The sequence below is a fragment of the Henckelia pumila genome, chromosome 4, assembly GCF_033568475.1.
Source record: "Henckelia pumila isolate YLH828 chromosome 4, ASM3356847v2, whole genome shotgun sequence".
In the NCBI taxonomy this organism is placed as follows: domain Eukaryota; kingdom Viridiplantae; phylum Streptophyta; class Magnoliopsida; order Lamiales; family Gesneriaceae; genus Henckelia; species Henckelia pumila.
The window spans coordinates 151281282-151296135 of record NC_133123.1 but is presented as its reverse complement, the minus strand read 5'-3'; the positions used below and the strand labels follow the sequence as shown (position 1 = coordinate 151296135).

Here is a 14854-nt window from a genome sequence, read left to right as displayed (position 1 = left end):
GTTTGCTTAGAAATCCACCCCCTTCTCTTCAATTATTTTTGTGTATAAGGCTGCCATTTGGGAAAGTACTTTGTCCTGTTTTTTCTTTTTGTTTTTAATCTTTCACCATAAAAGTCAAAGGAATTTGTCATCTTGTGCCATCATACTTTCGAGAATTTGGGCTAGGAAATTTAGAGGATTTAGTGCTTGCTTGTTCTATAAGCTATCAACACGTGAGCATAGTGGGATTTTCGAAGAATCCCTTTGAAGTTTCGGTCCAGCATTGTCAAGTATTGATTTTTGTACACATCTGCAGGTAAGTAGGCTTATATTTTAAAATATTATGTATGATTTAAAATTTCGATCGTTCATGATATTCCTTCGAATTTTGCTATGTAATTGATATTCTTGATGAATTTGTTAAGGGTATGTTTTGGCACTGTTATGACTCAAATTATGAGTGGAAAGGAAATTTCCGAACCATGTTATGTTATGGCCCTGATGCGGTGGGTAATAATAACCGTTCTATGACCTCACCCCTTAGAGGGATTACATATAGGGGACTGATCAGTTAGCCACGATTAATGAGAGGAATTTTAGTGTCTGGCCAAAATTATGTTATGCTATGTTATGTCATGTCAATTATGTTATGATGATGTTCATGTTATGCTATGTTAAGACATGATATGAAATATTTACGCTTTGAATTATGCTATGAGTTTTTGAAATAAATATATATATGTATATATTTGATATGATCGATCGGCCCCCACTTGCTGAGTGTTTCCCAAAACACTCACCCCCACCTTACCTTTCCCCTCCCAGATGATGATGCAGATGATGATTTAGAAGAGCGTGAACAAGATATGTTTTGGGGATGGTGATAGAAGATTTTTTAAGAGTTTATTTGGTTATTTCATTTTGGGATTAATACATTAATATTTTGTTATTTAAGTTTATAGATGCTTCCGCAATTGTTATTAGTTTTGGATTATCGTGTTGTAAAGACAATATTTTTGAAGCATTTATTTATGAGAAAAGACTGGTTTGCATATACTGTACTACGAGGCTTGTTGTTTTATAATTTGTGTGAATTTGAAACAATGCCGGTGGCACGTCTCGGTCTCGGGGCGTGACATTTTAGTGGTATCAGAGCCCGCCAGGTTCATAAATCCGGATGGGAATCCGTACCGAAAAATTTGACGTTGTCAAATTTTGACTCAAGCCTAGCGTATCCTAACCCGAACCGTCCCTCTGAGTCAAACTCATACTTTCAGTGACGTTTTTCGGTCGTTTGAACCCGCAAATTCGCGTTTTTGCTATTTTTGGAAATGTTTGTTTTGCCTATAACTTTTCGTGGGAAACTCAAAATTTGTTTCTGTCGATTGTCTCATACTCCTTGTGATCAATAGTTTCGATCCTTGGAAATATCTCAAAAATTTCCATTTTTGGAAAATTCGCCTAAAAATCTTGTTCTATATCAATTCTGCCTGAAGTTTCATCAATTTGAATTTTAACTTGAACCCATTCCTATTTATTTTAGGAAGATGGCTCGCACCAAATTTACGGCTCGCAAAAGCGTTGTGCGAAGCAAGGATCAAGTTATCGAATCATTGAGGTCTTCTCTATACGTGGAGCAATACGAGAAAGAGGAAATAATTGAAAACATGAAAATGCTAAAGGCTAACAAGAGCGAGATGGAGGAGCATCAGGACCACCTTGAATCCGATGTTGAAAGAATTGCATATTACCTCAATAAGGAAGAGAAGGAACACGAGGAAACAAAGAAGGAACTAGCATCTGCCCTAGCTAACGTGAAGGAACTTCAAGCCATACTCCTTGAGGAGGCACGCAAAGAGGCTCTATGGAGTCAAGAGTCCGGAATCCATATCCAAGGTTTACAAAATCAAGTGCAAGAACTGCAACACACTGTGCACAACTTAGAGGCACAAAACTTAACCGCACTCCAGTACATTGATCAGCTCCTTATGGCAGCCCTTGTGGGAAATGAGGACCCAGAAGACGTTCCGGCAGAAGATGAAGCCGCGGGCGATGGAGAAATCATAGATTAGACTATCACCTAGCTTATTCCTTTTATTCAGCACTATTTTTATTCAGCATGGTTCTGATATCTTGGTGTTTTGAGACTTGACTTGTTTTGTTTACCTTCATGAAATTTTGGGAATCAATAAAATAATTTTTATCCTTTGGATTATTTATTGATTTATTTATTTCGCTATTTCCTTTCTTCTTAAAGTGTCATGTTTCGACAAACTCTTAGAACTCCTTTACTGTAGGAAATGGCCGGAGCACCCCCTAGAACTCGCAACAACAACAACAACCAGGGGGATAATTCGAACCCATCTCCAAGAGTCAAACTTAGTAGAGAAGACCTTGCGGTTATTGCAGCAATAGTGGCAACAACTATACAAGGGATGGGAAACATTAACGGAAATGGAAACGGCAATGGCAATTCGCCACCTCCACCACCTGCCCAGAATGAAGTAAAATTCCATTACGAGGCTCTTCGCAAGAACCGAACAGAAATGTTCAAAGGGGATGCCGATCCAGAAGTGGGACGAAATTGGATAAAGAAGATGGAGGACCAACTTCGTTTACTTGAAATTCCTGAAGCACTGAAAGTAGAGGTGACGATTCCTTTTCTGGAGGACAAAGCAAGGAAATGGTGGGAAGTCGTTTCACCTGCTATGCTAGCTGTGGGAGCAATCACATGGCAGCAGTTCCGTACCGTATTTCTGAAGCAGTACTTTCCAGCTGAAGTTAAAATGCAGAAGCTGAACGATTTTGAGAATCTTACGCAAACACCAGACATGACAGTGGTGGAATACACTTCCAAGTTTAATGAGCTTGGGTCCTATGCCCCAACAATTATGGGAGACGATGATCTGAAGTTGCATCGTTTCAAGAAGGGGTTGAATAGTCGTATACAGTCGGCATTAGCAGTTTATCAGCCTGCCAACTTCGCGGATTTGATGGGAGCGGCCATCCGAGCTGAATCGGACATCAAGCGTCGTGAAAATGACTTCCACAACAAATGACCTTTGATGGGCCAATCTTCTTCACACAAACATGTGTCCAAGCGTTCGAAAAATTCTGATGAATCCTTCAAGGAAACTTATGCTGCTCCAAACTGTCCACAGATCAAGCTATGCCCCACCTGCAACCTCCGACATGAAGGGGAATGTCGTCGAAACACTGGAGCCTGTTTCAACTGTTGAAAATTCGGACACCGAATTGCTCAATGTCCCGAAACCATGAAGGCAAGGACAGGACCACATACTAGTACTACTACCCAAGGCCAACCAAAGGAAAATAAACCCAATGCTCGTGTCTATGCAGTTACTCAAGAAGAAGCAGGCAGTGCAAACAAAGTCGTGGAAGGTACCATTCTAATCAACAATGTTTCTTTATCTGTTTTGTTCTATTTTGGCGCCACCCATTCGTTTACATCTAAGAGATTCGTATGATGCTAGGGCTTATACCTGAGTAACCGATCGAACCATTTATCTTAGCGACCCTTACTAGTAAGTTAATCAAAGTTTCAAGGGCGAAACTTCTTTTAAGGTGGGGAGAATGTGAAAACCGTAATTTTTCTAAATTACGTTTAGGATCTTTTATTATTTAATTATTTATTTGTGATAATAGTTAATTTATGATAATTAATATTAGTATATTTTATGTCATCGAGATAGTGTTGGAGATAGAATATAATTTTGGGTATCTTGATAAAATATTATTAAGATAGGTGATCAAGATCTAAGTGTGGTAAAATCTTGGGAGATAGATTTGAATTCAAATATTGAAAGTCACTATCCTAGTCAATCTCAAACTCCTATTGAGTGCTTATAAATAGAGGCTCATAGTTTAAGGAAAAATCACACAAACATACTCTCTTTTCCTCTTCGTGCTTTCGAAGCTCGGCTGAGAGTTTGCTTAGAAATCCACCCCCTTCTCTTCAATTATTTTCGTGTATAAGGCTGCCATTTGGGAAAGTACTTTGTCCTGTTTTTCCTTTTTGTTTTTAATCTTTCACCATAAAAGTCAAAGGAATTTGTCATCTTGTGCCATCATACTTTCGAGAATTTGGGCTAGGAAATTTAGAGGATTTAGTGCTTGCTTGTTCTATAAGCTATCAACACGTGAGCATAGTGGGATTTTCGAAGAATCCCTTTGAAGTTTCGGTCCAGCATTGTCAAGTATTGATTTTTGTACACATCTGCAGGTAAGTGGGCTTATGTTTTAAAATATTATGTATGATTTAAAATTTCGATCGTTCATGATATTCCTTCGAATTTTGCTATGTAATTGATATTCTTGATGAATTTGTTAAGAGTATGTTTTGACACTGTTATGACTCAAATTATGAGTGGAAAGGAAATTTCCGAACCATGTTATGTTATGGCCCTGATGCGATGGGTAATAATAACCGTTCTATGACCTCACCCCTTAGAGGGATTACATATAGGGGACTGATCAGTTAGCCACGATTAATGAGAGGAATTTCAGTGTCTGGCCAAAATTATGTTATGCTATGTTATGTCATGTCAATTATGTTATGATGATGTTCATGTTATGCTATGTTAAGACATGATATGAAATATTTACGCTTTGAATTATGCTATGATTTTTTGAAATAAATATATATATGTATATATTTGATATGATCGATCGGCCCCCACTTGCTGAGTGTTTCCCAAAACACTCACCCCCCCCCCCCCCTTACTTTTCCCCTCCCAGATGATGATGCAGATGATGATTTAGAAGAGCATGAACAAGATATGTTTTGGGGATGGTGATAGAAGATTTTTTAAGAGTTTATTTGGTTATTTTATTTTGGGATTAATACATTAATATTTTGTTATTTAAGTTTATAGACGCTTCCGCAATTGTTATTAGTTTTGGATTATCGTGTTGTAAAGACAATATTTTTGGAACATTTATTTATGAGAAAAGACTGGTTTGCATATACTGTACTACGAGGCTTGTTGTTTTATAATTTGTGTGAATTTGAAACAACGCCGGTGGCACGTCTCGGTCTCGGAGCGTGACACAACCACTCACTCATAACTAGACGTGGACTGTGTCCTCCAGATGTGTCATGCTAAACTCGTCGATCTACGTGGCGCTCGACATCAAACCGTCCAACAAGGCTAGGCGGCCCTAACACTGGTTCATCTCATAAGATGTACATGCACAATATGATATGTAAATGTTGCATAATAATCCATGCAATAACATGCAATCATGGCACATAAATATAACATATAAGCATGCATACCCCCTGACTATCTCAGTCAGTACTTAACTACCTCACTAAGGCAATTTTAGAAGCATCCGTCTAGGTTTCAAGCCTATCATCCCGCACTATAACTCTATAATGAAAAATACTCATGCATCACTAACAGTGCTCTAAAAGCCTTAACTAAGATATAATATACTCCCTATTATTTTTAGGGAACTCAAACCATACCTGCATCCATCGTCAGTCCGCTCATGACGACTGCCCCAAAACTTGGGCACAATTTCGCTACGCCTTGTATACCGTTCCACCAACTTCCGGACCAACCTAGGTGACTAGAACACCTAGAATATACAACCAAAGGAGAGGGAAATAAATGAAACGGGTGCACTCCAAATGGCTCTTGGACCCTCTATTTATAGCCAGAGTTCGGATGGTTCGAACTGGGTTTCGGAGCATTCGATCTCTTTATTCACTCCGCGTGTCCCCGCCAGCAGATCAGATGGTCCGATCTGGACTTGGGATCGTCCCATCCCTCCTTGTGATGTAAGCACGATTACATCATCACGGACACTTGGCACCTTGACTTCGGATTGTCCGATATTGACCTTCGGATGGTCCAATCCCTATCCACGTGTCCAACCAATCACATGCAACCGACCACCTGTCCATACGGTTATTCTAGTACTCATAATTAAATCATATATACATCTAAAATATATTTAACAAATTGATAAAAATAAACTAGATAAATTGAGCAATGAAGAGATAAACGAGTCCGAGATCGAGAAATTTAACATTATATGTGAAAGTTTCCGTCGACAAACCACCTAAATATAAAAATAAAAAGGAAAATGAATTATGGAATAGGAAAACAGAAGCCCATGAGAAGAAACTAAAGTTATGCACCATTTTTTTTTCTCAAATGGCATCGTTTTGGGAGCACATCACATGGTGTTGTTTTTTGACCACAATAGAGGATCTGCTCCCAAAGTTAATATCCGACGGGGATGAGAATAAGTATTGGATAAATATAATAAATAAGGATGAGAATAGAAGTATGAAATCCTACCCGAACCCGACCTATTATCATCTCTAATACTTCATAGTCTTGGGACATGAAAGGGGATTATTTTCGATGTCACGAAATGGAAATGGGCAAAGACGCTCGGTTCCGTGGAATAAAACATAGCGTGGATCATCGTCCCACTATTTGCATTGTCAAACAAAAATCTGTCATCGAAACAAATACAAATCCTTACAATAATCTCTTTTCAAATGTTGGCATAACAACGTTACTGTTCAAAACAAAACATCTTCTCCTTCTTTATCAATGAAACGAACACGTAAAGCATCGTTTCCATTTTCGTGTTGATGCTTTTGAATTTGCTTGGCTGAGTCCACCAAAGGCTTGTCACAGCACCACAGCTCGATGTATTGAAGCGTATCTATTTCTCCTACGCCACTAGGAATCTGATCAATCCACAGTGCACCCACGAGAATCAAGCTTTCAAGGCATGGGAAGTGCTCTTTTTCCATTTCCCACTTCCTCACATAATCTAAGGAGGAATGTAAATACTTGAGTTGAAGAAATTGACCTTCCTCTGTTCTCCACTCGGAAGCTTTTTTGGCTCTGGTATTCGTTATGTGGAGCACTTGAAGATCCGGTAGAGACCCGATTATGGTCATATTTTCCCAACGAAAAGGGACTCCGTCTAGATATAACTTTTTTAGACCAATTGGAAAAGCATGCTTCCATGTCATTGAGGGATCAGTAATAGAGTAGATTTGGTACATGCAGATTTGTAAGTCCTCGAGGTTTCGTAAATTGGAAAGGTTGTCGAAATTGAAATCATCCCAGCTACGATTCTTCATAAAATAGTCAACTTTCAATTTCTTCAGATTCACAAGTATTCTGGTGATCTCCTCGGAAAATATAAAATCCCTCACTGTCTCGATTGTTTGTAGACCACTTTCGTGACCAATTCCTATGTCGTCATAGGGTTTGGTTAAACGAATAGAGGTTTTCCAGATCAAATTCCTTAACTTTCGCGTCTTTAAAATTTCACATGGTACATCTAACACATTACTGGTTTGTCCGGACTTCCATGTGGTAACAACTACAGTTTCGAGATTGAGATGTTTTGATGTCGAGACCGGCAATTCACTAAAGGTGCATGGTGAATGGAATGATTTTAAGACAAAATCAAAGTACCTTAAATTGAGGAATGTAGAGAATACATGGGAAAACTTGCTCCAACTTACGCGGGGTCCATCCAAGACACAGACGTGCCTAGATCGTGCATATAGTCCAAGCAAATGAAATTCAGAGGAAAATAGAATTGAACGTACGCTCGAATGTTTAAAATGCAAGAAGGAACAGAGGAATCGTTTGGAAACTCGTGATGGTAAACTCCATTTGTTTAGTTTCTTAAACCCTCTAGAACAATAAAGTTTTATTAATTACAAAAATAACTAAACTACTCTATTTATGTGTATAAAAGTCAACAACCAAAAACACGCTTTTGACTATTTACAAAGACATATTTAACACTCCCCTCAAGCTTGGAATAGGTTAACCAGACCAAGCTTGGATGACAAATACTGAAACTGGCGTTTCCCCAATGCTTTGGTAAACAAATCTGCCGGTTGATGTTCTGTTGCAACGTGAGATGTCTTGATAACTTTATCCCGTATTTTCTCTCGTACCAAATGACAATCTATTTCAATGTGCTTGGTTCTTTCATGGTATAATGGGTTAGCTGCAATGTGAAGTGCCGCTGTATTATCACAATACAAAGTTACTGGCTGCGTTTGATGAACTCCCATGTTTTTCAACAACCCGATAATCCAGATTACTTCACAAGTTGTGTTTGCCATTGCTCTATATTCCGCTTCTGCAGAAGATCTGGATACCGTGATTTGTTTTTTTGTTTTCCATGATATTAGAGAGTCGCCCAGCTTTATACAATAGCCAGTCACTGACTTCCTACTCATAGGACATGTTCCCCAATCAGAATCGCAGAATGCATTCAATATCAATGAGCTCTTGGAAGACAGCAATATTCCTTGCCCTGGTGCAGCCTTTAGATATCTTAATACTTTTGTTGCAGCTTCCATATGTGACAACTTTGGACTTTGCATAAATTGACTTAACGTTTGCACTGTGAAACATATGTCTCGTCTTGTTATTGTTAGGTAAATAAGCCTCCCAATCAATCTACGATAGCTACCTGGATCATCAAGTAATGGATCATTTGCACTATCTTGCCCCACACTTTCATCATACTCCTTTGTTGTCAATCTCACATTTTGTTCCATTGGAGTGTCGCTAATCTTAGCACCTGACAACCCCATATCAGATATGAGCTATAGAGCATATTTCCTTTGATTCAAGCAGATTCCATCTTTAGATCGTGCCACCTCAATGCCAAGAAAAAATTTAAGTTCTCCTAAATCCTTGATTTTGATTGTCATGCGTAAGAACTCTTTTAGATTTACAATGGAAGCCTCATGATTCCCTGTAATGACGATGTCATCAACGTACACCAACAATATAGTAATTTGACCCTGCATTTTCTTCACAAATAATGAGTGATCATGTGTTGATTGATCAAAACCAGCTTGCCTCATAATTTGGGCAAATTTGATATTCCATTGTCTCGATGCTTGTTTGAGCCCATATAATGATTTCTTTAATCGACATACTTAGATCTCCCCCTTACTTCGAAGTCCATTACTCACAGCCCCCCTTTGACTTCGAAGGCCTTGAGGCAAGCTCATGTAAATTTCTTCATCAAGATCACCTTGAAGGAAAGCGTTAGTAACATCCATTTGATATAATGTCCAACGAAAAATGGCAGCAACACTTAATAAACATCGAACTGTAGTGATTTTTGCAACCGGTGAGAATGTGTCATGATAGTCAACCCCATGAAGTTGAGTATAGCCTTTGGCAACAAGGCGGGCTTTGAAACGATCTAAACTGCCATCAGCATGAAATTTAATCTTGTACACCCATTTGTTACCAATAGGTACCTTGCCCGATGGTAAGTCCACAATATCCCATGTATTGTTAGCATCCAATGCGGCGAGTTCCAGGTCCATTGCTGTACACCAGCGGGGATCTTTCACTGCCTCGTAGTAACTAATAGGTTCACGAATGGCAGAAATGGAGGAGAGGAAAGCTTGATAGGGAGGGGAAAGATTGGCATAATTGAGATAGTTAGAAATGGAATGTAAAGAAGAGGATGGAGCAAGAGAACAAATATAATCTTTTGTCCAAATGGGTGGTCGAGAAGTTCGAGAAGAACGGCGAGCTAGAGACTCATGTAAAAGGGTAGGAGAAGTACTTTGAATAGAAGCTGCAGGGGCAGGAGGAGGACAGGGCTGAGGAGAAAATTCATAAGGAGAGGTGATAGGTAATTGATGAAACATTGGTGAAGGAGAAATGGTATTAGAAAAAGGAAATTCTTGTTCATAAAATTGAACGTCCCTGGAAATAAAAATTTTATGAGTGTCCAAGGCCTGAACTTTATAGCCTTTTTGGAAAGATGCATAGCCAAGAAAGACACATGCCGTAGATCGAGGGGAAAATTTATCTCCTCTAGGCAAGACTATGGCATAACAAAGGCAACCTAAGACCCGCAAATGGGAATAAGGTGGGGCCTGATGAAATAAGGCTTCATGTGGTGTGTTATTGGATAAAAGACATATTTGACAAATGTTGTTGAATTTAAACTATGAATTGTGAGGCAACGATATGGATTCTCTATGGATTCTCTACCATATTTCATTTTGGATGACACATGATGAAGAAACCCCTCTTCTTCACCTTTTGCGATGCAAATCTCCCTCAACATATCATGGATTCCAACACTTTCGAGTTTCCCATCCCGCCCTTTCTTGCTCACTAAGAGCAAACTTCTCTTCACAAGATCCTCCAAATAATGTTCCCCCACATCTTCCAAGCATTTGAACTCATGAGTACCGTTTGGTTTCAGAAATCCCTCCGCAACCCACAATCTGATTAGCTTAGAAACATCAATTTCAGAATCTTCTGGAAAAACCGCAATGTATAGGAAACATGGTTTTAGTCGAAGAGGTAACAGATCATAACTAAAACACAATATCTTTGAGCATTGAAGTGCAATTGTAGGCTCTCTAGAACTTATATTTTCCGAAATATTTTCCCACAATTGTTCTCTCATCATGTTGCCAGAAGAGAGGAGTAGCCCTGCAACCACCACGATGGTGAGTGGAAGTCCACCACAATTTTTCGCAATCTTCTTGCCGATTTCCACCAGATGGAGAGGACAAGAATATTCTTGTCTAAAAACCCTTTCTTGAAGTAGTTTCCAGCTTTGATCTTCATTTAAAAAACTCATTTGATGAACCAGAGTATCAGAAGACCCTGCATGAGCAGACACCTCCAATATTCTACTAGTTAACATGATCCTACTTCCATTGCCGTCATCTGGGAATATCATCTTCAAATCATCCCAAGCTTTGGTGCTCCATATATCATCGACCACAATGAGATATCGTCTGCCAATGAGAGTTTGATACGCTAGTTTTGCCAGTTCTGCTTCACTCTTATCAGTTTGTTCATTCTTGAGAGACTTCAAAAGCATTGAAAGAACCTCTTTCCTTTGATACTCTTGTGACACCGTGATCCATGCGCATTTGTCAAAGTATTGATCAGAAATTATTGAATCCTGGTAAGCTCTTCTAGCTAGAGTCGTCTTCCCGATTCCTCCCATCCCGACAATTGGGATGATTTGAAGCTTAGAAGAATCTTCGTATAACCTTTCTTTGATTGAATTCAAGTCATCGTCAAATCCCACAACCATGTTTTTGGCTGTGGATGAACGATCAACAGGAAATGAATAATATTCGGATGGGAGATCTTGAGCTGTGTCACTGTTGTTCATCTTCATCGTCTCTTCCAAAATAAAATCAATTCTTTCAGACGCCATGGTTAAGCATTGATCCAAGTTCACCTCCTCGTCATTAGCCTCTGAAGAAGAACTCCCATATTCATCATCGTCATCAGTAGTAGTTGATAGTGAATAATAACACGAATCCATGAAATCTTGAGCTTCAAATGCAGCTTTTCTGATCCCATTTCCCACACAATCAAGCTTTCCATGATGCTTGTCTGAATACTTTTCAAGGGAAGTAACAATAAAATCAACTTTTTCATGGAGAGAAATGATTTTTGGTTTGTGTAGAGGATCGATATATTGTTCAAGATCCAAAATATCTTGCAATGATCGAGCAAGAGCAAGAAGCGCAGCATACGCAGCCATGGGAAGTTGGAACTGAAGACAAAAATGGTGCAGCTTTGTGGGAAGACTCATCTTAGTTTCTTGAATGTATAAATAAATCAATTATGTTAAGTAGTTGACTTTTTCGATTAAACCTTTGATTAATTAATTAATTAATTAGCATGTGGGAAACATCTCCATAGAGCCATTATATTATTAATTAATCATTGTTTAATGTCATTCTAATTATAGTGCATTGCATGATCTCCTGGATTCGAGTCAACTATAACAAGTTATTGTAAATTCTATGTTAAAATTTTAAATAACTCCTGCTTGTATAGGATTTTATTAAATAATATTTAAAAACTGTATATCGAGCTTCGTGAATTGTCGACACTAATTTTAGTTTATTTGTTAAGTGATAATTTTTTCTACTCTAATTTTTTAACCACTTTCAAATCATTAATTATTTCGTTTCGATTATATACTTTTATTTTTCCACATAGATTAAAAACTCACTAGAAAAATATTAAGAAAAAGAACCGTAGGAAGCAACTACAAAGTTTGAATATTAAAAAAATTAAAATAACCAATCACTTGGAAAAATATTACCATATAAATTTAAAATTAAAAAATATATATATAAAATATATTATATCTACATATTTATTATATTTAGATTTAGATAATTTATATTATGCTCGAATTAAAAAATATATATTTTAATTATTTTTTATTTACATATTTATTATACTTAGATTTAGATAATTTATATTATGCTCGATTTTTTTCAAACAATTTCAAAATACATAGTGAATAAAACTAATATTGAAAGTTTGAAAAAAAAATATGTATAAGTGTAAACTAACGAATAACTATTAAATTAAAGCATCAATCTTCTATTTTATTTCATAAACGCGTATTTAATATAATTTTAAGATTTAAAAATTCACGCTCTATATTTATAATGAAAATGGGAAATGGGAAAGGGAGACAAAAATGGTGCAGCTTGTGGGAACGCTCATTCTTGCCTCGAAATAAATAAGTAGTTGACTCTTTTATTTTTTTATTTTATCAAACCTTGGATTAATTAATTAATTAGTTAGCATGTGGGAAACAGCTGGAAGCAATATTATATATATATATTATTAAATAACATTGTATATTAATGCTGTTGCGCTGTCGTCAAAAGATGAAACCTATAAGGATATAGGCGAATTGGTAAGATTTGAGGTGACGTGGGAAGAAATTTCTTAGCATTGTGGGTTTGATTCTCGTGTGGAGCATATTCATGCTGAAATATTATGGGGGTATGCTTTAGGGATTGATCATGTTGCTCTCTCTTTCAAGTCTCTGCCGCTCGTGCACATTCCTCGATTTAACCCCGCATGAGCCAATGCGGTCTCTAACTCATGTGGGATGAGGTCTCCTTTGGGGTCAACCCGAAGATGAAAAGTTAAAAATATTTTCTTAAGTATTTTCATTTCAGTAATCTTATGTCCACAAAATTTTAATTGCGAGACTATTCGATACATCGTAGAGTTATAATCACCGATTTTTTAAAGTTTTATAATCTTAAAGTATTCCATTAATCACGTGCGGTTGGAAGTATAACTTCTCTTATATGCTCAAATATTTCCTTCATTCCTCTCATTTTCATAAAATCATTGGATCTTTTTCTGTGAGATACTCATATTTTTTTTTTGAGATATTCATATTTCAATCATTCATCAAGATGTAAACGTAAGAAAATCATAGCTTTTGTTTTATCTTGTGAGGATGATATATTATTTTAGTTAATACTATCATTTAAACCTAATGACTCAAGATGCATTTTTACATCGAGGGCCCATGAAATATAATTTTTTTCCCCTAATATCGAGCGCAACGAATTCAAGCTTTGCCAAATTTGACATAGTAATACTAGAAAAAATAACAATATATTTTATTAGTGAATTTTCATTAATATGATAGTACAAAATAACGGAAGAACGATGAGTATAAGCACGTTTAAAAATAAAGAAAAAATGTGTGGTAGATATTCCTTGATGAATACAAGACTCGTGAGTATGATAGTCATAATAGTTATAAAAAATAGTCTTGAAAATGTTATCTTTTTCTTCTTTGAAAAATGACGAGAAATAATTTTGAGAGAAAGTGTGAGTTTGGTATGATTCAAAATGTGTACGAGTGATCATATTTATAGGACAAAAACTAGCCATTTTGTTATCGTTTGTGACCGCTGGGAGGAAAAAAATTTATGATTGTTAAAAACTTAATTTATTTGTATTAATGAAAATTTACGATAATCATGCGATGCATATAATGATAATCATAATTAAATAATTATGTATATCACGTTACATTATTATAATGAGGTGTCATAAACTCTTTTTTTATAATAGTGTGAAATTATACAAATATAATTAGTATAAAGTCAGATATTGTATATCATATCGTAATATTATATATAATGAGTTGTCAGAGACTCCTTTTATATAATAACGTGAAATTTTACAAATATAGTTAGTATAAAGTCATGTATTGTATATCACGTCACAATATTATAATGATGTGTCATAGACTTCTTTTATATAATAATGTGACATTATACATATATAATTGATATATTATAATATATACACAATAAAATATATAAGCAGCAATATATAATATAATCATATCACGTTATTATAATGAGATGTCATAAACTCCATTTATATAATAACATGATATTATTTATTAATATAAAACATAAAACAGTTACCTTCACACTGGTATTTATAAATTATAGAAATCCATAACCGATTTATTCATCTCCATAATTTTTTAAAATGGTTTTAGGTTTTATGTGAAGGAAAATTAGTTAATTTTTTTTAATTTCAAATTATATATATATATATGTGTGTGTGTGTGTTGGTGTATTTTTTTATTTATTCTTTTACATTAAAACTTGACTCTACTTGAATTGATTTATTTCAACATCAGTATTATTTATCTCAATAGGTCCTTATACGCATTAAATAAGATTTTTTTAAAAAAAATATGTTTTTATTCAGTTTACAAACATATAAAAAATAAAAAATTTGGTGTTTCAATCTTCAAAGAAATTGAATAGTATTTAATTAAATTTTTTGTGAATTTTTTTTTAAAAAAATATCTGTTGAAAAATATGTTTACTTTACCTACAAAAAAATAAAAAAACAAAGTATTTTGGTAGTTCAATCTTTTTGAAAACTGAATCCTTATCTAATATGCACATACTTTGTCAATTTTGATCTTATCATAATAAAAGATTTTAGATATAATATAAATATTGATCACTTTATCTACAAGAAAATAAAAA

The 14854-nt window shown here is 35.8% G+C and overlaps 1 protein-coding gene across 1 annotated transcript in view; it reads right to left on the bottom strand.

The window, feature by feature from the left end:
* The window catches only part of LOC140865448 (putative late blight resistance protein homolog R1A-3), a 37223-nt gene extending 25639 nt beyond the window's left edge, over positions 1-11584 (bottom strand). Inside the window, exon 1 of the mRNA XM_073270102.1 lies at positions 10074-11584. Within this exon, the coding sequence (XP_073126203.1) occupies positions 10074-11550 (1477 nt within the window). The 5' untranslated portion in view covers positions 11551-11584. The remainder of the gene's footprint in view (positions 1-10073) is intronic.
* Between the last annotated feature and the right edge of the window lie 3270 nt (positions 11585-14854).